The 21,650-nt window shown below is 38.4% G+C and overlaps 1 protein-coding gene across 1 annotated transcript; it reads right to left on the bottom strand.

Moving 5' to 3' along the window:
* Positions 1-203: 203 nt before the first annotated feature.
* Positions 204-21,309, bottom strand: wdr47a (WD repeat domain 47a). The gene is made up of 15 exons (XM_067452652.1): positions 21,151-21,309; positions 19,271-19,437; positions 16,203-16,286; positions 15,834-15,918; positions 14,003-14,793; positions 12,660-12,777; positions 10,305-10,486; positions 7,654-7,896; positions 6,777-6,837; positions 6,049-6,206; positions 5,168-5,337; positions 4,915-5,085; positions 3,613-3,744; positions 2,341-2,559; positions 204-1,688 (listed from the first exon to the last, which is right to left on the bottom strand). Exons 2-15 carry the CDS (start codon positions 19,426-19,428, stop codon positions 1,546-1,548), a joined length of 2,715 nt encoding a protein of 904 aa, XP_067308753.1. The 5' UTR covers positions 19,429-19,437; positions 21,151-21,309; the 3' UTR covers positions 204-1,545.
* Positions 21,310-21,650: the final 341 nt, after the last annotated feature.

Genomic DNA, 21,650 nt, shown 5'->3' with positions numbered 1-21,650 from the left:
AGACCATCTTTTTTTTGCAATCCAATTCTGACATCCAAGGGCTTCCTCCCAAATTGTCAAGTGACCAATGTTTCTAAAGTGAATGACCTCAGCAGTGTGTCCAACCGATCTAATGTTTTCATAGTGAACGGGAATCATTCAACATCAAGAAACTAAAAAGTATTTGAGCCACTAGTCCTTAATGCAAATGAATGGAGTCGTAGTAGAGAATAGGGTTATTTATTCAGACACAACAGCAGCAGACTTGTCCCATGAGCCTTTACTGTAGTCACTGATGTCCAAATATGATTTTAGAAAGGATCGCAGGAAAAACACAATATTTCACTACACAACTTCAAGTGAGAGCTGCTTATTAGCATAAACGTGTCAGAACGTTAGTTTGGCTTCGATTTAAAATTAATAACATTAATAATAACAAAACCCCAATGAGATTAAATAATAAAATCTACATCATTAGAAAATATACAACATAAACAACCCAAACAAACAGGAGATGGATATTATAAAACACAAAAAAGTGCAAGATCATAGTATCAAACTATTTCACTTTTTCTTTTCTTTTTTAAAGATTATCAAGCCTATGTGCCAATGCCCAAAACATTTAATCTAATGTTTCTTTAGCACTACATATAGACTGATGTTTATAGGAAGTTTAAATTCCCTTCATAAATCTACATTTAAAAACTTAATACTTTGATCCATGCCATCAGTTCAGAGGCACTCACAAGGGCTGCAAACTCTTTCAAGCAAAAACAGTGAAATTCAAACATTAACCACTTTAAATGACGGACTTACTTGACAGCATTTACAAAGGCAGTTTACATTGACTTGGTTTTGATATTTGCACGAGCAGCGGAATTTCGATACAGTATTTGCAGCAAACCATAAAAATGTCCATTAATCAGCCAAGCATTGGACTGCATGTACATCTCACTCAAACATGTTCACACAGCTTTCACTCAGCGGTTTGCAATGATACATCATAAATGACAAGAAGAATACTGCATCTATTTCCAGAGGCTAGATTTAAACAGGCATGTACAGACACATTGTGATTGTGGAAAGCGGACACACAGAGATGCTATAAAATCTCAGGAAGGCCACAAAATAGATCACATGACACCACTGAGTCTGTGTTTATCCAAATGATGTGGTTCAGAGACGCTATAAAATCTCAGGAAGGCCACAGAATAGATCACATGACACCATTGAGCCTGTGTTTATCCAATTATGTGTGGTGAGGTTGAGTGTTTGATAAAGGTTATTGAATGGAAGCGCATATATAGCCAAGCACACTACAGCAAAGCATCACATCCCAGTATGGCTCAGCAGGGCCATCAGACACTTGGCACTGGCAGTCAATCGGTAACCATGTACATGAAAAGGGTTTGCATTTATCTCAGCCATACACGGTGAATCAGAACTCAAGGTCCAGAAACAAAATAAATACACACTCATACCATACAGACAGACACAAAAACAGAAGCACAGCGCTTCACATATATAAATGCATGTGTTGTTTCCCTCTAGTGGCCAGAGCTGGCTCTACGTGGCCTGCGTCCAGAGTGTGACTGTGCGGTCAGCGGAGGAGGACAAGAAGGAGAGGTGGTGTGTGTGCCACCTGCACTGGATCACCTTATCCGCATGCTCTCCCGCTACAGTCAACGGAAGCGGCTTTGTAAGGTCCCCTGTTGCACACATACAGTACAATGATTAAAAATGTACTTCATTACTTTAAATGTTTTAGAAATGCATCATCCGCATTGATTATACACTATATTATAAGTGTAGCTGACACTTCTACAACCAGGTTCCCACACCTTTTGACCAATGAACTTCTTCAGTTATTTGAGATTATTGGATATCTTACAGATTTAAAAAAAATTATTTGACTGAGATTAAACTCACAAAGAGCAATTTCAAGCTGATTAAATATTATACACAAGAGCATTACTGGGAAAAACACAGATCAGGTATAACATTACGACAGGTGAAGTGAATAACACTGATTATCTCTTCATCATGGCACCTGCTAGTGGGTGGGATATTTTAGGCAGCAAGTGAACATTTTGTTCTCAAAGTTGATGTGTTAGAAGCAGGAAAAATGGGCAAGCATAAGGATTTGAGCGAGTTTGACAAAGGCCAAATTGTGATGGCTAGACAACTGGGTCAGAGCATCTCCAAAACTGCAGCTCTTGTGGGGTGTTCCCGGTCTGCAGTGGTCAAAAGTGTTTCTATCAAAAGTTTATCTAAAAAACAGTATCTCAATGATACTAAAATAACACTGGTTTCATGTATTCAGTTCAAAGACACTAAACTGGGGGGCATCTGCGATCTCACCTTGCAGGTCAGTGACGATGACCTTGGTGTCGTAGGATCCTGTGAGCAGGTAATGAGCCCCGGGAGAGAAGCGCACCGATCGGACATCACTGGAGTGCGGTTGGTACGTCTGAACCATGCGCCCGCCTCTGATGTCATACAGCATACAGGAGCTGTCCTCCTGCCCTGCTGCCAGCAGACGCCCGCTTGGGTCCACAGCCACCGACGCCACAGGACTGCCTGAGACACACAGGACATACACCACATGAACAACCACAAACTCACCATACAATTCAACAACACTGCCCAAAACTGATTACTCAGACTCAGGGAGACAAGATTTATATGAATATTATTTTGTCAAAAAATTCTCACAAGAAGAAAAGAGGGAATGTAACGTGTTGAACAATGAAAACGTACTACATTAAAAATAATATCAACAATTTTGAAACAGGGTTGTTATAGTTAACTAAAATGAAAGCCATAAATGTCTTTAAGAATAAATTGTTAAATTGTACACATTTTCAATGGTAAAAAACAAAATGTGGGTCCCTTTGCATGCAGCTGGTTTAAAAAAATAGAACATTTAAAATATTGCCATAATTATTATTATATTCTTTTCCCCAAGTCTGCGTGTCTAACTCAAGAAGCATAAAATATCTCAATATCCTTTTAGGTTCTGGTTCTTAATAAAATTATCTTTTGAAATCTTTCTTCTTTTTTTTTAAGGCCTGATATGGTTCAAATCCAGAGATATTCCCCATATCTTTGGATTTTAACCATATTAGGCCTTTAAAAAATGAAGATTTCAAAAGATAATTTTATAGAACATTTTGATGACATTTTGTGACTGTTCAAATTGTTGTTACCCATTTTTAATGGTTTAAAATTACAGTCATGCAAACCTTGGAGAGAAAAAAAGAAGTGCTTTTTCCCATTTTTGAACTGTTACTGTGGGCATATAATGCAACATTGATTGCTTAAGTCAGCAGATGTTACTAATAGACCTGCCAATCACTGTGTAAAATAAAATGCAAACTAAAGTCTTTTTTTTTACCCCCCTGTAATTTGTCATTTTCCCCCTCCTCTAAAAAATATCGGATTACTCAGTAAATATCCACCCATGACATTTAATATTTTGGCTTTCTTGTCTTTCATCAGAAAATAAACTATTAAAATCAACATTTGATTTTATGGTTGATAGAATGACCCTATTATGTGCATTTTTCAGCAGGCAAAGTGCTAAGAAAGTGAAGCCCTAAGAAAGTGAAAGTGCTAAGAGGTGAAGCCCACCTGAGCCATGGAAGGACGTCCCAACCACTCTCACACAGCTGGGAACACGCAGGTCCCAGAAACGCACAGTCTTATCCTGAGAGCCGGACGCGATCATCCAGCCCCCCCATGTGTACAGAGACAGGATATGACCTGAGGAGAGAAAACACACACAAATCACATAAGGAATAGTGTTGTCAAAAATATCGATATTTCGATATGTATCGATACTGGAATATCTGAAACGATACGATTCTCAGGTTTTACAGTATCGATATCAGCTGCGCTCTCTCTGACCGTCAGCGAGTTGACACACACCGGCATATTCTCACTCAGCCCGGTTAACCTCTGAGCACGGCGAACGCGCGTTCTGCTGGACTTTTTCCTCATGACAGTGTGTTAGTGTTAGTGTGTGATCGGTCTGAATTTCGCGCGGGATTGCACATAAATTAATTCTACTAATCCCCGCAGATTTCGTGCTCACATCTGAAGCGCACACACACATAGCCATGCGTCCGTTAGTCTTAAAGGGACCGCAGTCATTTGTTATTCAAACTACAAAAAGACAAACGATCAACTGCTCTTCACTGATCAACTTGTAACTTTAATAGTTTCATCTGTACGCTATTGAATTTTTTACAAAGAACATTATCCAATGTTGTTTTAAATGTAATTACTATGCATTTTTTTTATTCAGTTACTTATCTGAATGTTAGACCTACCTGAAAAAATAAAGCAGTCTATTTCATTTGTATCTTCTATTCTATTGCATTTATTTGTGCTATTGTTTGTAATCTGTTTATTTGTTCTTATTTTATTACTGTTTACTCGTCTTTTTAAATTCAATTTACCATTCGAAATCAAGCTTTCTTGTGCTGTGTGTAAGCTATTGCAACACATTTACACCATTGTAAAAAATACATTGAGATAGCAAAAATTTGTGAGATAATTTTAATAGTAATTGATCAATTGATCAATAATTGTTCAAATCAAAACGACGCCCAACCCTAAGGAACATGCTGGCCACATGAATTTTTTGTAAAAAAATAACAATGAATAATAACAAGTTCTGTTGTCATATTAAGCATCTTATCTTATCTTATCTATTTTTTTTTTATTTTTTTTTACTGTGGTATCGATTTAGTATCGATATATCGATATTTTAGTCTGGTATCGTATCGAAGTCATAATTTTGGTATCGTGACAACACTAATAAGGAACGAAAATATTAAAAAGATCTGTGATCTGTATGTTTATATAATATGTATGTACAGAACATATGGAATAGTATGTCTTATAAAAATGTGTGTCCGCTCCGCTTACCTGTGTGTCCGCTCAGTGCGTGAAGGCCCTGTCCTCTTTGGCAGTCGGTTGTGTAGATGTTACAGTCTCCAGCTCCTGCACTAATTAAAATGGCCCCTCCACTCTCAGGCCCCTCCATAAACGCCAGATCTCTGATAGTCCCATCATGCATACTGAACTCAAGATCAGGGCCTGAATTTAAATATATAAAGTCATTCAACCAAACTCTATGAAGATTTCATGAATGTTGGTTTGCAATCACTCTTTCTCTCACCTGTAGCATTGCAGGTTTCAGGGTTGAAGGGGAGCACTTTGACGTATTTGTCATTAGAGCCGGTGGCCAGTAACTGTCCGCAGGGGCTCCAGGCCACACAATATATAGAGCCTTTGTGATGCTTGTTCCTCTTGAAGCGGATTGCAGGAGGTTTAACAGTGCCCGAGCCACTGAGAGAAACAACAATATAGTATAGAAAGTATATTTAAGACATCATTAATGTTATTTAAAGGTTCTGGTTCCCTACAAATGAACTATTGCACTTTGTTGATCCAGCCAGTTAAATTTGTATAAAAAAAACATTTTTTTCTTAGGAATTTTCTAGTTTTTTTTGGTGTGGATATTTTAATTTAAAAAAATCTTACATACTGTGCCTTTAAATTAGAATAATAAGACACTATATAGGCTGTTACCAGTCAAATTAAATCAGTCTCAACAAAATCCATTTTGCACTGCAGAAGGGGCACAGAAGCTGTATCTAAAGCAACATTTAGACATATTTACACTGCAATTATGATTGCATTAATAATGCATCAATGTTTCAAAATGTTTATGTATGATACTTTACAAGCAAAACTTTACATATGAAACTTAACCACCAGTAGGTGGCAGCAAGTAACTGAGTCATTCATTCAAACGGCTGATTCAGGAACAAAGCAAGTGACTGTCTTTATGAATGGATCATTAAATTGTTCAAAAATCGTTGGCAAAAATAGCATTCTTGCTCAAACATTTCATAGTGTTTCTCATTTTCTAGTGTTTATAATTAACGTTGGGTGGCTGAAATGAGGATTTTAGGCCCATGCTTGTATTCTATCATCTATAATGTATCTGATTCAGATCTTTTAAGCAGGTTTTAATGCAGTGAGTGGGCGACTGACCTCGTGTCCAGCGTGTCAGGATAGGCACACACACGCAGCGTTTTAGAGTTAGAGCCGACCGCGTATAATGTTCCTGTGGGGTGGAAGGCCACTGCGCGGACCGCCTGCGTATCCTCCAAGGTGTTGACCATCACAAACTTGGCTTTAGCTGTCTCTTTCTGTATTACACACATTTAAACACACATGTAGTACGTTAGAAGGGTTATTTGAAGATTATGTTCATTTAATCTCAAATAATCCCTGAACAATCCCTAATCTGTTTTTGATCTGAGAAGTTTTAGAGCTGTAATTAAACCAACACTAAAGCCTTCGAAGGGAGAATGTTTTATTCAGTGAATACTAACCCTGTAAAGCCTGACATAAGAAACAATAAAACAACAATTATTTTAAAATTATATAATAAATTGAACCTTCAGACAAAATCAAATTTGTTGAGTTTAACATCAGGCTTTTGAGCTCAAACTTCAAGAGGATAAATACTTTAGGAAAATCATTAAAGATTTCACAGCAAATGTGTACCACAACCTGAAAGGAGATGTTTTTGAATAACACTTAAAGGCCTTTTACTTGCTAAAAAGTAAGAACTATCAATCAGACAACAGAGAGCATGTAGACGATTGTGTACAACAGCTTTTTCAGCAAAGTCATGTTGATAAATTTGTAGCCTTAGAATTGTGTACCAAAAATGAAACAGTAGGCTTTATTGGGGTAATTATGTTGAGCTGTACCTCTGAGTCTTTAGAGCGGGTCAAACTGCTGTCAATCTGTCCAGTTTTGTCTCCCTGGGCACTGCAGATGACAACAAAATAAAACATATGTATTTGAGTTTGACATGACAAAAAGCTCATGATTTTCTAAAAAGCAATCTTACTTTAAAGGTTCAGTTCACCCAGAAATAAAAATTAATTACTCACCCTCATGTCGTTCATGTCGTAAGACCTCCGTTCATCTTCGGAACACAAATATTTTTGTTGAAATCCGTTGACTCAGAAAGGCCTCCACTGGCCACAATGTCATTTCCTCTATCAAGACCCATAAACGAGTCGACGAAAATAGTTTTTGTTCAAAAACAATGCTTCATAAAGCTTTGAACCGTTATGAATCAGTGTATCGAACCAGTGGTTAGATCGCCAAAATCACGTGATTTCAGTAGTTTGGCACGCGATCCAAATCATGAATCAATACGCTGATTCATTAAGCTCCGAAGCTTCAGGAAGCAGTGTTTTGAAATCGGCCATCGTTATTTAGTTTTTTTTGCGCACAAAAAACACTCGTCACTTCATAAAATGATTGTAGAACCACTGTAGTGAGATGGACTTTGTAACAAAGTCTTTAGTGCCTTTATGAGTCTTGAGAGAGGAAATGACATTGCTGCCAATGGAGGCCTTTCTGAGCCATCGGATTTCAACAAAAATATCTACATTTGTGTTCCAAAGATGGTCTTATGGGTCTGGAACGGCATGAGGGTGAGTAATTAATGGCAGAATTTTCATTTTTCGGTGAACTAACCCTCTTGAAGGATAGACATTTTTAAAATCTTTATATGATTTTGAAAAACAGAGTGATTGTGACTAAAAAGTTAAAGCACGGGTCTCTTCTTCTTACCTCTGGGGCAGTACAGGAGACTGGCTGGGTGGAGGGGAAGCTGCTTGAACTGCTGACCTCAGAGGAGTGCTGGTGACCACATCGCTGGCTCCTCCACCCACTTCCTGTGTCTGTGGCGTGGCCGAGGCATCTCTCGCCTCACTGTTGTTGTCGCTGGCTCCATTACACTGCTGAGAGAGAGCCTGCACCTCTTCACCCAGATCATCCATTCCCACATTCAGCTCCTCCAATCTTTGAATAGACCTGCACACATGCAAAATCATGAAGCTTTCAGTCAATAGGTGCCCACGGACTTCCCACTGACTGTTCACTGACTATGCAGTGCACACAAAAAAAGGCAAGAGCTTTCTCAAAATCATAAGATCCTGTTTAAATTTAAATCAAAAATGCAATTTGGCTTTATGGAGTTTATGCAAATCAGTAACTCATAAAACTAACTTTGTTTTTACCATAATAACTAAAATGAAGTAAACTAAATTTTCCATGCATAAAGCTATTAATCTGTGGACCCTGTTTGCAATTGGACCCAGGGATTTCAGTAAAAAATACACTACAGAACATTTTAAAATGTATTTGAATATGACCACTGGTCATTTTACATGTAGCTCATACAGTTGCTTCCCGTCAAAGAGACTAGAATAAACTGCAACATGGATACTAATAGTTAAAGGCCTGGCTAAATGGGGATAACTTTAAGCTTGCGCAAAAGATTTTATTTTTAAGCTCACATTACTGATGATCAGTTGCTTTTTTTAATTACATACACATCAAAGTGCATATAGCTTATAAAATGTGTTTGTGTTTTCCTTGGGGTTTTCTCAACCCACTTCAAGCTCCATAGCTGCTCGCTGCACCATCTGTAGGTTCGTCTCATTAGCCTTTCATCTGATATTCATCTTAATCCCTGGCAAACACAAACCACGATTAACACAACTGGTCATTTCCCTGCGGTCAACAAGGGTTTTCCCCTTAAAATCCCCTGAAGCCGGTCGCATAAGACCAGTGTGCACACAGAATAGAATTGTATTTGTTTCTAGATTATTTGTCCTAATAATCTATCCTTCAAATGAATATCCTATTCCGAAGTTTCTGCAATAACTCATGACCAGTGAAGCTTCTGTTGACAGAACAATGAATGTTTCTTCTGCCCTCCCCTCCGACACTGCATTATTTATGGTTGTGGCCTTTAATGATGACATCACCAGTGGAACGGCCCGGCATGGTTCCAAAACCTCCCTTTGTTATGTTTCTGTGTTACAATTGTGCCGTAACCACAGCAACAGAACTAGAGAAGTAACAAAGCCGAACAAGAGAACGCGGTTCTAAAATGAGTTCAGCGATTCCTCTCTGATTGCATCATTACGGTTAACTAGTTTTTCCTGTCGTGTTTTTTGAGGGGTCTATAATAATTTGAGTGACAGCTCATGCAACATCAATAAATAATGAATACAGTTAAAAACAAAAAAAACTAATTTGCATACTCTGAGAAAGGATTCCTGACACATTTGGAGTCTGTCTTGTAAAAAGGGAATGATTTATTCAAATCTATTATGTTAAGTTTATTTGAATCAATATATACATCAATGAAATATGAAACTCAACTCTTAATAATATGAATTGACATATAAAAAACACAACCACACCCCTGATACAAGGGCCATCGTGTGGGATAAAAACCATATAACAAAAGAGGCCAACAGTCCAACACAAAAGTAGCGTTCAAAAATCCATGCTAAAGATTTGGAATTCAAAATATAACTTAAAGGGATAGTTCAAACAAAAAAATTTAATTGTCTCATCCTACGCACCCTCATGTCGTTCCAAACCCATAAGACTTTCATTCATCTTTGAAACACAAATTAAGATATTTTTAATGAAATCAGAGAGATTTTGGTCCCTCCATTGAAAGTCTGTTCACCTGACACTTCAAAACGTACTTTATAAAGAGATTGTACAACAAAGTCATATTAATCAAGCAGTTTAATCCAATTCTTCTGAAGAGAGACAATCTCTTTATATGATGAACCGATTTCATTCAGGCCTTTAATCACATTGATCAGCGGACATACATAGAGCAGATCAAATATGGTAAACGGAAGTTCAACCATACTTCTTTAATGTGCAAAAACAACAATTCTTGAAGACTTGATTAAACTACTCAATTCATATGGGTTTCTTTTACGATCTCTTTCAGTTTTCATTAAAATATCTTCATTTGTGTTCCAAAAATTTGTCCCGGGAACCATGAATACAAACTACTAACCTGCCTGATACTAAATAAAACATAAACATGTAAATGTGAGTTGAAGGCATAGGCACACAAGTGTAAAACTGGCCTAAAAGCATGTGTGTGTGTATGTGTTTGTATTCCTTGGGGAATTCTCCACCCACTTGAGTTCTGTGGCTGCTCGCTGCCCCATCTGTAAAACCCTGAGGTCATTCTCATCTACGTCTTATTAGTCTTTCATTTGATATTGAACCTGCCATGCCCTTTTCTCTGCATCCCACCCTCTTGCTTTAAGCAGCATCAGATTCCACCTTGTGTCTTTGTGTTTGTGAAATTCAGCTGGTCTGCTGTACATCAGTGCAGCTCTAGACACAAACGCTGACCTTTGGAGGTGACGTTAGTGGTGATGTGAAGCTTGGCTGACCTGGTAAGGAAGGCTTCTGTGAGGTTGTGCTTGGCGGTGGGCGGCGCCTCGTGCTGCTGGACTCCGCCCTCTCGCAGCATCTGCTGGTAGAGTTCCCTCTGCTGCTGCTTCTGTTCCAGATGTTGCTGAACACGCAAACGCTGTCGGTAGTACTCCTGAAACTGCTCTGTGGAGTCCCACAACTGCACAGAAACAGAGGGGACAAAGATGAGAAATGTAACAGAGAGAGGTTCTTAAAATCAACATGAAATCAAAATTCACAATTCTTAATGTTTTAGTGTTTATTATAAATTATTTATTTGTGCACATACATTTTTTATTTTATTTTATTCATGTGCCCTTGTAATCTTTAACCAAAATAACTTCCCCTTCTTTATGCAGCTACATCTCTTCTCTGATGTCATGATGCGAGGGCGGGACAACCTGTCACTCACATGAGATCACAGCAATAGCAAACCACAACCATTCAACTATCAAATCAAATCTCCGAGCCTCTGCAATCAGAGATAGCAATACAGTGGCTGTTTCTCAATTTTAACATTGCAAAGAATGGACTTGTTCTTGTGAAGACTGATCTTGCTAGGCTACCTTGAAAGAACAAACAGGTGGAGCTCTGGACGGTGGAGGTTTTCTGAAAGCGCACTGCAACAGCAAATTCTAACCAAATATTTGAAGGTTGAGCAGACAAGCTCATTGGTCAACTGATCTATTTTTGACATACTTCAAGCACTCACACTACTTTTGATAGAAAGGACAACTGGATTTGCAACGGTCGCTTTGTCAGGTCCGTAATGAACAGCTTCTAGCTGTTGCTAAACAATGCAACAACAATCGGGTCCTGTGGTGACACGGTGTAATAGTATCAATGATACTAAAATTACACTGTTCTATAGCACAACATTCCAATTCACTTTTTAACTTTTAAAACTCTTCATACAACGGACATAATTAGAACCCGACCAATTAATCGGTCTGCTGATTTTAATCGGCCGATATGAATCTGACACAGATATAGTATAGGCGTAGAATTATTTGGCATATGACATTTTTTACAGAACATATAATAATGCCGATAAAATGCTTGTAAATTGTGTAATTACGTTGTTTGTCCAGAAGAGCACACTCCATTGTTTGCTACTGGCAACCTAGGTTACTGTAGTGACACCAGCCAGATAAGTTGTTAACTAGGTTGTGAAATACATAACTTACTGTAAAGTAGGGCTGCACAATGTATCGCTTTAGCATCAATGTGGCGATCATCAGTTGCATGTGTTTTTAAGTCCCTTACCCATCAAGCGCAAGAGTACTGTAACACATGCTGTTTTCTGTGTGCACACAGCCATGCTGATAGCGTCTCCGATTCAGTTCTCTTTCTCTTTCTTTTGAGCTTAAACGGACACGTGCAAGCAAAATGACGTCATCTTGGAGAGTATCCCCGTAAACACAGTCGATTATGCATTGTATTCATTTAAACTGTTTATACCCTGCCTCTATTACATATCTCTGTCCATCATTATACATTTTTGATCACCACATTTGAGTGATCATTGCAAAAAATGTGTTTATGTATGTATTCTGTTTACCAGCCAAACGTTTGGACACACCAATGGAAAAGTGTCCATACTTTTGACTTGTACTGTACTAATATACACAAAGAATATCAGCTGATATATCAATATCAGACTTTTTTACTCCCTAATATTGGCATCTGCCCCCATATTGGTGAGGCTCTAGACTAAATATCAGCATTCCAGACAACAGCCACTAATAGTGAACAATCTAGAAGTCTTTTCATCACAATCTCTGACAGTGAGAATTCTAGAACCCTTCACACAAGAGCAATCTATAAAAGGTCAACATTCTAGAATTCTTCACACAAAAACAAAACTTATCAATCAACATTCAAGAAATGCCATCATTACAGTCCCCTCACAAACACATGCCTAGCAACTTTAGCTTGGAAATCTATCACAAGCTATGCAGTGATAAAGTGCAAGCAGTAGCTGAGCTTGCCAGTTATGTGTGACCCTGCTCAGGGCTACAGGCAGTACACATGCAAACTTCTACTGCTCGAAGACAATTACAAAATTAATAACTAAAGCTGTTGTAAATAAACCAGAAATTCACTAAAGTTAACTTAAAATTGAATGCTAAATTAAATTTGTGTACAATTTACATTCATTCATTTAGCAGATGATTTATCCAAAGAGACATACAAGAGACGAACAACGTAATTCATTAAACAGCCAACAATATTCGTAATATACAATGTGAGGTTTATTTGACGACTACGTTAGAAAGCAAGCTAGAGAAGAGGCTAAATGTTCGGGAGATATCAATTGACTGACAAATTACCTCATTCTTCTCTGCAGAACCAGGCTCTGGAGCATCTTGACCCGGGGCAGAGGCCGGGCGAGAGTTTTGAGGACCAGGTGAGCTCATCATTTTATCAGATGGAGTTTCAGTTCTGGAGCTGCAAGACCAGAGAGTCCACATTACTGTTTTAAACACACACCTCACGCACCTTTGTTCTGAAAAGATTCTGCTTTCAAGTCATTCTTCTCTACCAAACCCATCAAATGTCTCCAAATTGAATATGCCTTGAACATGCAACTCAAACAGACCTTTCCTCACATGGCGTTTAAACGATAACAAAAATTTGGAACAATCAAGATTATTTAATATTTTGAAAGAGGTCTATGCTTATGCTTACCAAGGCTGCATTTATTTGATTACAAATACAGTAAATCGAGTAATGTTGTGGAATATTATTACAATTTAAAATAATTATTTTCTATTATAATATCAAGCATAACATTATGACAGGTGAAGTGAATAACACTAATTATCTCTGCAAGTGAATAAGACTAATTACCACAGCACCTGTTAGTGGTTGGGATATATTAGGCAGCAAGTGAACATTTTGTCCTCAAAAATGGGCAAGCATAAGGATTTAAGCGAGTTTGACAAGGGCCAAATTGCGATGGCTAGACTACTGGATCAGAGCATCTCCAAAATTGTAGTGGTCAGTATCTATCAAAAGTGGTCCAAGGAAGGAACAGTGATGAACCGGCAACAGGGTCATGGGCGGCCAAGGCTCATTAATGCACGGGGGGAGCAAAAGCTGGCACGTGTGGTCCCATCAAACAGGCAAGTTACTGTAGCTCATATTGCTCAAGAAGTTAATGCTTTCTATTCTGATAAAAAAGTATCAGAATAAACAGTGTATCACAGTTTGTTGCATATGGGGCTGCACAAGGAGTTTGAGGTGTTGATTTGGCCTCCAAACAAAAAAGTCAGATCCATGGAGGCCACACCTTACAACTTACAGGACTTAAAGGATATGCTGCTAATATCTTGGCGCCAGATATCCCAGCACACCTTCAGGGGTCTAGTGGAGTCCATGCCTCGTCGGGCCAGGGCTGTTTTGGCAGCAAATGGGGGACCAACACAATTTTAGAAATTATGTTATGCCTGATCTGTGAATTTTATAATGATGTACCCTAAAATATATCATAGACATTTCTATTGTTTATTTAAGTGATTTTCATTTGAATAATTACAGCTAATTTACCACTAATCAGCTAATTCACACTGTAATAGTGTTCTCCACATGGTGCCTCTTATTGTTTAGAGTTTTAAATGAGTTATGTGTGTCAAGCTTTAATGCAGATACAGGTGCATCAGGTGATGTTTACCTCTCTGGTGACTCCTCAAAGATGCTATGACATCCTGAATTCTCCATCATCACACTGCGGTTCAGGTGTTGAAAATTAGCAAACGAGTGTGACATGGGTGAAGTTTTCCCTCCATCTGTTCCCACACCTCTCTTGTCTTGGCCAGAGAGACCGTAGGACAGGCCATCCAGTGCTGGGTTGAGAGAGCGCGTCATGTAGGTGTCTGCAGACTGCGGACGCCGGAGAGGGGAAGCGGGATATGGGGAGAGCTTGCTGATGAGCGGAGTAAGGAGGTCGGCGTAAGCGGCCTTGGCAGGTTTAACAAGACGATCCACGTGGATATTGAGCATCTTCTGCTCAAAGGCGCAAGAGAAGACATTGGGCGACAGGTTCTGGAGCCAAGAAAGCAAACTCAGGTCGAGATCATCGCAGCCGTTCCCACACAACATGTCTATACCCAGAAGAACCTCACTTTCTGTGATCTCCTCTCCGGTAGCTTTGCTCTGGCAGAACTCCACGCAGCATTCGTACAGTACGCCTTTAATCAGAAGCTGGAATAGACGGTTGGAGCTGGCACGGAACCCGGCCTCACTCAGCTTTCGGTCAGCAGGAATAAACTCAGCCACCATGCCACAGGCCTCCTCAAAACACTGCACACGTGCCGTACTCGGATTCCAGTCCTTGAACTCAGCATGGTTGGTGAGGCGGGGCAGCGTCAGGAGAAGGCAAAGCTTGCTGTAGTCATCTTTAGATGGACAAAACTCTTCCAGAGCATGCAGACACTTCACAGCCTCTTGCATGGTCAGCTCCAACTGAACACAGATGGACAGAATCAAAGAGAGAAGCTTAAGAAAGCTAGTTTGAGCCATTTGCAAAAAGCTCTAAGAGCAGTTTCTGACATGGTGTTACTATAGTATTGATAGAAGGTATACATGCTAGTAAAATAAGATTAGAAGACACTAAATAAACTGCTGTGACTTTATACATATGTTTATTTATCTTCTATATACTCTGAACAAAATTATAAACGCAACACTTTTGTTTTTGCCCCCATTTTTTATGAGCTGAACTCAAAGATCTAACACTTTTTCTATGTTTCCAGGCCTCTCAAATATTGTTCACAAATCTGTCTAAATCTGTGTTAGTGAGCACTTCTCCTTTGCCGACATAATCCATCCACCTCACGTGTGGCGCATATCAAGATGCTGATTAGACAGCATAATTATTGCACAGGTGTGCCTTAGGCTGGCCACAATAAAAGGTGGAATCCATTTGTGGCGTTTATCATTTTGTGATAATATAATATAATTTAATATAATATAATATAATATAATATAATATAATATAATATAATATAATATAATATAATATAATATAATATAATATAATATAATATAATATAATATAATATAGTTCACAATACTGTTAATTATTTTAAAGATTTTATATTATTATTATTATACTGAAACTACAGTTCAAAAGTGGGAGGTAGGTACGATTTTTGAAGATTTTTGAAACTCTATTATTTTATAACTATTCTAAAGCTATAAGGCTGCACTTAATTTAATGAACAATAAAGTAAATACAGTGATATTTTAAAATATTATTACGATTTAAAATAACAGTTTTCTATTTGAATATATTTTAAAATGCACAATTTTCAGCATCATTACTCTAGTTTTTAGAGTCACATGATCGAATGTCCTTCAAAAATCCTTCTAATATGGTGATTTGGTGCACAAAAAAAACATTAATTCTTATTACCAAATTTTAAAACAGTTGTGCTGCTTCATATGTTTGTGGAAACTGTGATATTTTTTTCCGGCTTCTTTGATGAATAGATGTTACTCACATGTTGTGGCTCATCCTCAGCAGACATGGCGTTGTTCACACACAAAGCTTCCAGAAACTTCTGTTTCAAAACAATGTAGCGGAACCTGAGAGGACATGGGAAAATGCAAACCATATATGTGAAGTTAAATATAAGTTATTCTTTTTTTTATATTTTATATTCATAACAAATAATTTGCAGTGTTTATCATTTTAAGCAACTGTTAAATGTTTAATATTAAGTGAACCCCTAATCAGCGTTTATGTACAAAATGATACAATTCTAAAGGGAAAAAATGCCTCATTCATTTCTTTTCAGTGCATATTGTGGGCAAGTGAGCTCTAATTATTAGGGTTGAAATTCAGGAAAGATTCTGAGCTGATCTCTTACCTTTTCCTGTCAAATTTATCCAGACACTCAAGAGGCTGAATAAACTGTAACACTTCATCCCACTGTCCATCCAGAATGAGCTGCCTGCAAGAGGGAAGAATGGATGAGAAGGAGATAAAAAGAGAGTGACCAGACAATTATAATAGCACAATAATAGTACCAGCTTCAAACTAGCAACATAGGCTAGTATAGTATATTAAAGGGGGGGTGAAACACTCAGTTTCAGTCAGTGTCATGTCAATCTTGAGTACCTATAGAGTAGCATTGCATCCTGCATATCTCCGAAAAGTCTTTATTTTTTTTATAATTATATAAGAAAGATGCGCTGTTCCGAGTCTTTCCGAAAAAAGCCGAGCGGGTGGGGGCGTGTCGTGTGAGCGGAGCTAAATAATGACGTGTGCAGCAGCGCGCTGCTATTGTGTTGAGTGCGTCGTAAAGCTGTCATCCCTAACAGCGGGGAAAAAACTTTATTCAAAATAAAAATATGGCTTTTAATCAGATACAGCCATACATCTATGATCCGGAATCAGACCCAGAGGCTGCAGTTGAACAGGAGCAGCAGCAAAAACGACTAGAGCAGGACGTCTCTATGTGGTACGATATACACTAACTATATAATATGCTTAGCGGCTTGTGTTATTTACATATTTATACTTGAATTATATCGTCGTATTTTTGTCTTTGAAGGTGTACATGTGGGAAGTGCAGTTGTGCACGTGTGTGTGTGTGTTTACGCGTGGTTTGTGTAGACAGGTTAAGTTAGTGTTTACATAGAAAGACACGGAATAGTAACGTTAGCGCATTTGAATGAAGAAGCGTGCTTATTTAGTTCAACATATTTCCCCCCTCTTTGTGTATTGTTGAGTGCTTTTACAATACACAAACATAAAGTTACACATATAGTGGCCAGCTAAACAAATGTACACGCACTACACATCGCATGCTCTATTGATCAATTTCTATATATAGTAATATATATAGTAACTATACGTGATCATGTTTGGGCTACTTGATGAGCATAGACACAGACATTTGAAGCAGTCTAACTCACCGCCCGCGGTTCTAACGTTGGGACTGCTCCATCCTTCAGCATTAGGCTATTGGAAAATCCTGTGTCGAGCTGGGCCTTGTGAAACAGTCGGCACCGAAATGCAGCGAACAGATATAAACATTCGCGCAACTCAGTTGCTGATCCGGAAAAGCAAATTACATCCACTGTTGCCTTACCGCGGGGTTTTGGGGGAATCTGTGCAGGACTGTCTTGGTCTGGCAACCAAAAACGCACTTTTTGATGTCATTGTTAATTGTGCACATTACCTGTGCAGTGCAGCCTACGAGCGCTTTGATGGGCATAGCCTGTTGCTTTCGCTCTCTCCCTCTCTCTCTCTCCCTCTCTCTCTCTCCCACGCTTCCGGTAGAATTGTCCGTAAGGCCCATACAAGGAAATTCCGCCCCCACTAACGTCAATGGGGACGCATGATCGCAAAAAACTTGCCGAAACTTATGACTAACCGGAAGTAGTATTTTTGACAAAGAAATACTCCCATCAAACGTCCACCTTAACTTTTGAAACTTTGTCTATGTTTAGTATGGGATTCCATGTCTTTAACAGTGTAAAAAGATCAGTATGCATGAAACAGCATTTCACCCCCCCTTTAATATAATAATATTTGAAGTATATACAAAGGAACATTTCTCAAAAACATGAGGTAAAAAGCTATATTTTATGATCTGAATTGATGTTGTCTTACACTGTCTCAAATAGTATAATAATCACCAGAGACGAACTACATGTAAATTATTGATGGCAAAACCAAACTCTGGAGTTGTCTTATGAGTCGTGTCCTGACTGTGCTCTAGACTGTTAATCAGTGTTGTGGTGGGAAGAGCACCATTGTTCATAAGAGGCCCGGTTTCTGAAGAGGGGCTCGAACTCTCATGCACTAATTGAATAATGAGGAACGCTAGTGAGATCTGAGCTATGGGCTGTCGATTCAAAACTGAAGTCAAAATTGTCTAGACTTTTTCTTCAGATAAAAATTACTAGAGTGCTGTATGTACTTGATGCTGAACGGTAGGTTAAAACACAGAAACAAGTTAGCATTTTACACTTCCGACTCAATCATACTCAAAAGACAATGGGATTTTTGAATGGGTTTTTGGTCAAATGCTTGAAATAAGGTCTTTGGTTAACACAAGCTCAATATATTTTCATGTTTTATTCTACAAGATAAATTACATCAATACCCCCTTGTGATATTCTTTAAAACTTTGACTTGTCTTAAAAACGTAATTGCATAGATTAGAAGTGGCAAAATGGGACATTAAACACCATTGTACCAAACAGGTAAATAAAGAGTGAAAGCGTTTTCGGAAGTGTAATGGCAGTGACAGTGAAGTTGTGTGATCGGGGTGTATAGCCTACATGGGTTATTGTCGAGGAAAAGAGGGTGATCTTTTGGGTTGGCCTACAAAAATGTGTTTTCAACGTTGCACTCTATAGTAAAACAAATGCTTGATTTGCTTGCTTCAGAGTACAATCAAGCAAAAAAATCAAATAAAAGGGTCAGTTCTGGCAGGTCACGTTAGCCAAGCTCACATCAGCTGATCACGTCAAACTATAGATACAATGTCTATCACAGCATACGGTCCCTCAGTACTATCAGCAGCTATTGCATTTCTTCAGAGCTCAATTACCCTCCTCCGTCCCCAGCTCCTCCCCTCGTCCAGTCAGGATTTGGTATTCTCTACCCTTGAATCAGACTAAATTCCCGAATTATTTTGTACATTAATGATATGTGCTATACATTATATTGGTTCTGTTCTGTTTACCCTAAGGGGATAATTGCTGCTGCTAGGCTGCACGGATGCACAGGGAGTTTTTGCCCAGAACAGAACCATACCGCCAATCCAAGCTATATGCTAATAGTCAATCATCTTTGACGATAGCGGCCCTGACAGAAATATAAGCATTATTCTAATGGGTCATGTTGATGCCACATTAGGTGTCCCATATGCCAGTGGTCTTTTTGAATTCTGCCAGAACATTAGGTGCGAATGGATCATACCTGAGGAAGAGCATGTCATCTGAATAGAGGCCATTGATGACCCCGCTCTCCTTCTCCAGGGCCAACATGCTAATGTGCAGCTTGCGTGAGTTTAGGAAGTCCAGCATCACCTTGATGATCTCCACTTCCTTTACATTTATGATCTCCTCAGCCGTCATGGTGGCAAGCTTTCACAGAAAGAATGAACACATTATTTAAAAGATGGATTTATCCAAAGACAGTTAAAGTACACATTTGCTCAAGCAAGAAGCGGCCAGTTGTGATCAGGCCTTGTAGGGTTTGAACCGAAACCTACTACTAAGGGACGTGAAATTGTTTTTTTTTATTAGTATAGGGTATTTGATTTCCACATTAATGCTCTCCGCGACGCTTATCGCCGTTGCTTTGAGGATAGGCGAGGCCATGGAGGCTGCAATATACTAATAATAAATATTGATATAAATATTCAAATAACTAATAACATGTTTACATGTTTGGCTTCAAGTTGCAATGTAACATAAGTAGTAACTTTATTGTGACATATTGTGACATTAACATTAGAGTGAAATCGAAATGGATTATCAAAGGTTGTGGTCTTGGTTCTACAAATGTACAGTGTACTTTCCCACGAAAATATTGAGTAAGGTAACAACACATGGCCATGGGCTAAGGTTAGATTTAGGGGTAGGTTCAGGGTTAGTAGTTATTATTATCCAGTTGGTGTCATTACTACAATAAGTACATTATGTGCATTCAAAACAGGACTGTAAAATGAAGTGCTACTAAAATATGTGTAATGCATTTTCTTTTTATTGTTGTAAAATGAGCAACAAATTCTTCTAAAGCATTTATTAACCTTAATTAATATAAATATCAATATTAATATCAACATTTTTATCTGTTTATATTATTTAATGATTAACAAAAAATGAATAAATACTGTAACAAATGTATTGCTTATTGTTATTGTTATAGTTATTGTGTTGTGAAGTGCTACCAATAATTTATTATTTCAGTATATAAAGTCCTCTAATGTAGAGTGTATTCAAGCACTTTATTGCTGAAAGACTGCAAGTGAAAAAGTGATCTTCTAATTAAAATACCAAACCTTTGAGAAACAAGAGTCATCATGCCAGAAATTGCAGATGTAAACACACAAGCATGGGAGGTGACGTACATTCCACCCAAAATAAAACAGCCTGTTCTCAAATACTGTTCTCTTCTCAGAGTCAGCAGATATTTTCATATCCAACTTAACCTGTTTTAAATCATTTCAAATAACTAATAAAAAACCACTTAGACTTATGCTTTAAAATTACACATTATTGCTGAAAGCTAAAGAAAAACACAACCATAAATATGAGAAATCGAAATTAATATAACTCATTAAAACAATAATATTATTAATTTTGGATGTTCTTATTTGAGATGGGTTAATAAACACATGTGAAGAATGATCTCTGGTCACCTATATTACTTACTAGTTAACATTTCTACAAAAAAACACAATGTTAAATCACGAATAGCCCTTTTTGTAATTTAAACCTTCATACTTTTTTAGCATTACGTTACAAGCTCGATACCTTAACCACTAGCCACAGCACACGGCCCCAAAAATGCACTGATGCAGATTTGCTTTCTCATGCTTTCCCCCCGGTGTATCTGGATGAGTTGATTGCAAATCATCTATCTTCTAGCCGCTTTCATTTATTATGTCTTAGATAAGCCAAATGACATCCTATCCAACAACTGTGAGAGGGGATATCCACCCATATCCACCGTATTCTGAAGCTGCGGGGGGAGAGAGTGTGTCATCCAGGCGGAGCAGCAGCAGCCTCCCCGGCCTCGCCTATCCTCAAAACAACGGCGATAAGCGTCGCGAAGAGCGATTTAAATCTCACCTGATAATCTCTACATATACGCGAAGTGCAGAAATCCTCTGTGGGTCCACCGAGGGTGTGTCGACACGCACTGTCTGGTGTTTTTCCTCCGTGTTTCAGGGTGAGAGGCTCTTGTTGTCTCTGCGCTCGCTGGTTGTCAAGCACAAGCTTCCTCTGCGCGCTCCACCAATCCGCGCTCACGCACACAAGCCCCCGCAAAACCCGCCCCGGCCCGCACCGAGCTGGGGATTTGTGATTAGCAGCATTATGTACGCATTATGTGGGTAAATGTATACTAAGCCGAGAAAGTAGCGGTTTATACGGAGTGTTTGGGCTTTGTGGGATGTCAGGCATTATCAGGTTATTCTAATGAATTGTAAATGATTACAAATAATTCTCAAATAACACACAAAGATGTAAGAAAATACAAGTTACACAGCAGAGGATAAAATACCGATATTTGATTCAAAATGGGTTTAAAAATTGTCCTTATGTGGTCATTTAAAATTTAAATTAATTCA

Source organism: Pseudorasbora parva, chromosome 9, assembly GCF_024679245.1.
Source record: "Pseudorasbora parva isolate DD20220531a chromosome 9, ASM2467924v1, whole genome shotgun sequence".
Classification (NCBI taxonomy): Eukaryota; Metazoa; Chordata; class Actinopteri; order Cypriniformes; family Gobionidae; genus Pseudorasbora; species Pseudorasbora parva.
This window is presented reverse-complemented; position numbering and strand designations above follow the sequence as displayed.

Bases quoted from the DNA above. Each gene is read 5' to 3' on its own strand.
- wdr47a (XM_067452652.1), bottom strand. From the start codon at position 19,428: ATGACGGCTGAGGAGATCATAAATGTAAAGGAAGTGGAGATCATCAAG. The intron at 7,897-10,304 runs GTCAGCCAAGCT...GCATGTGTGCAG, and splicing joins ACAGAAGCCTTCCTTACCAG to GTCTATTCAAAGATTGGAGG. The intron at 2,560-3,612 runs GTGGGCTTCACC...TGTGTGTCTCAG, and splicing joins GACGTCCTTCCATGGCTCAG to GCAGTCCTGTGGCGTCGGTG.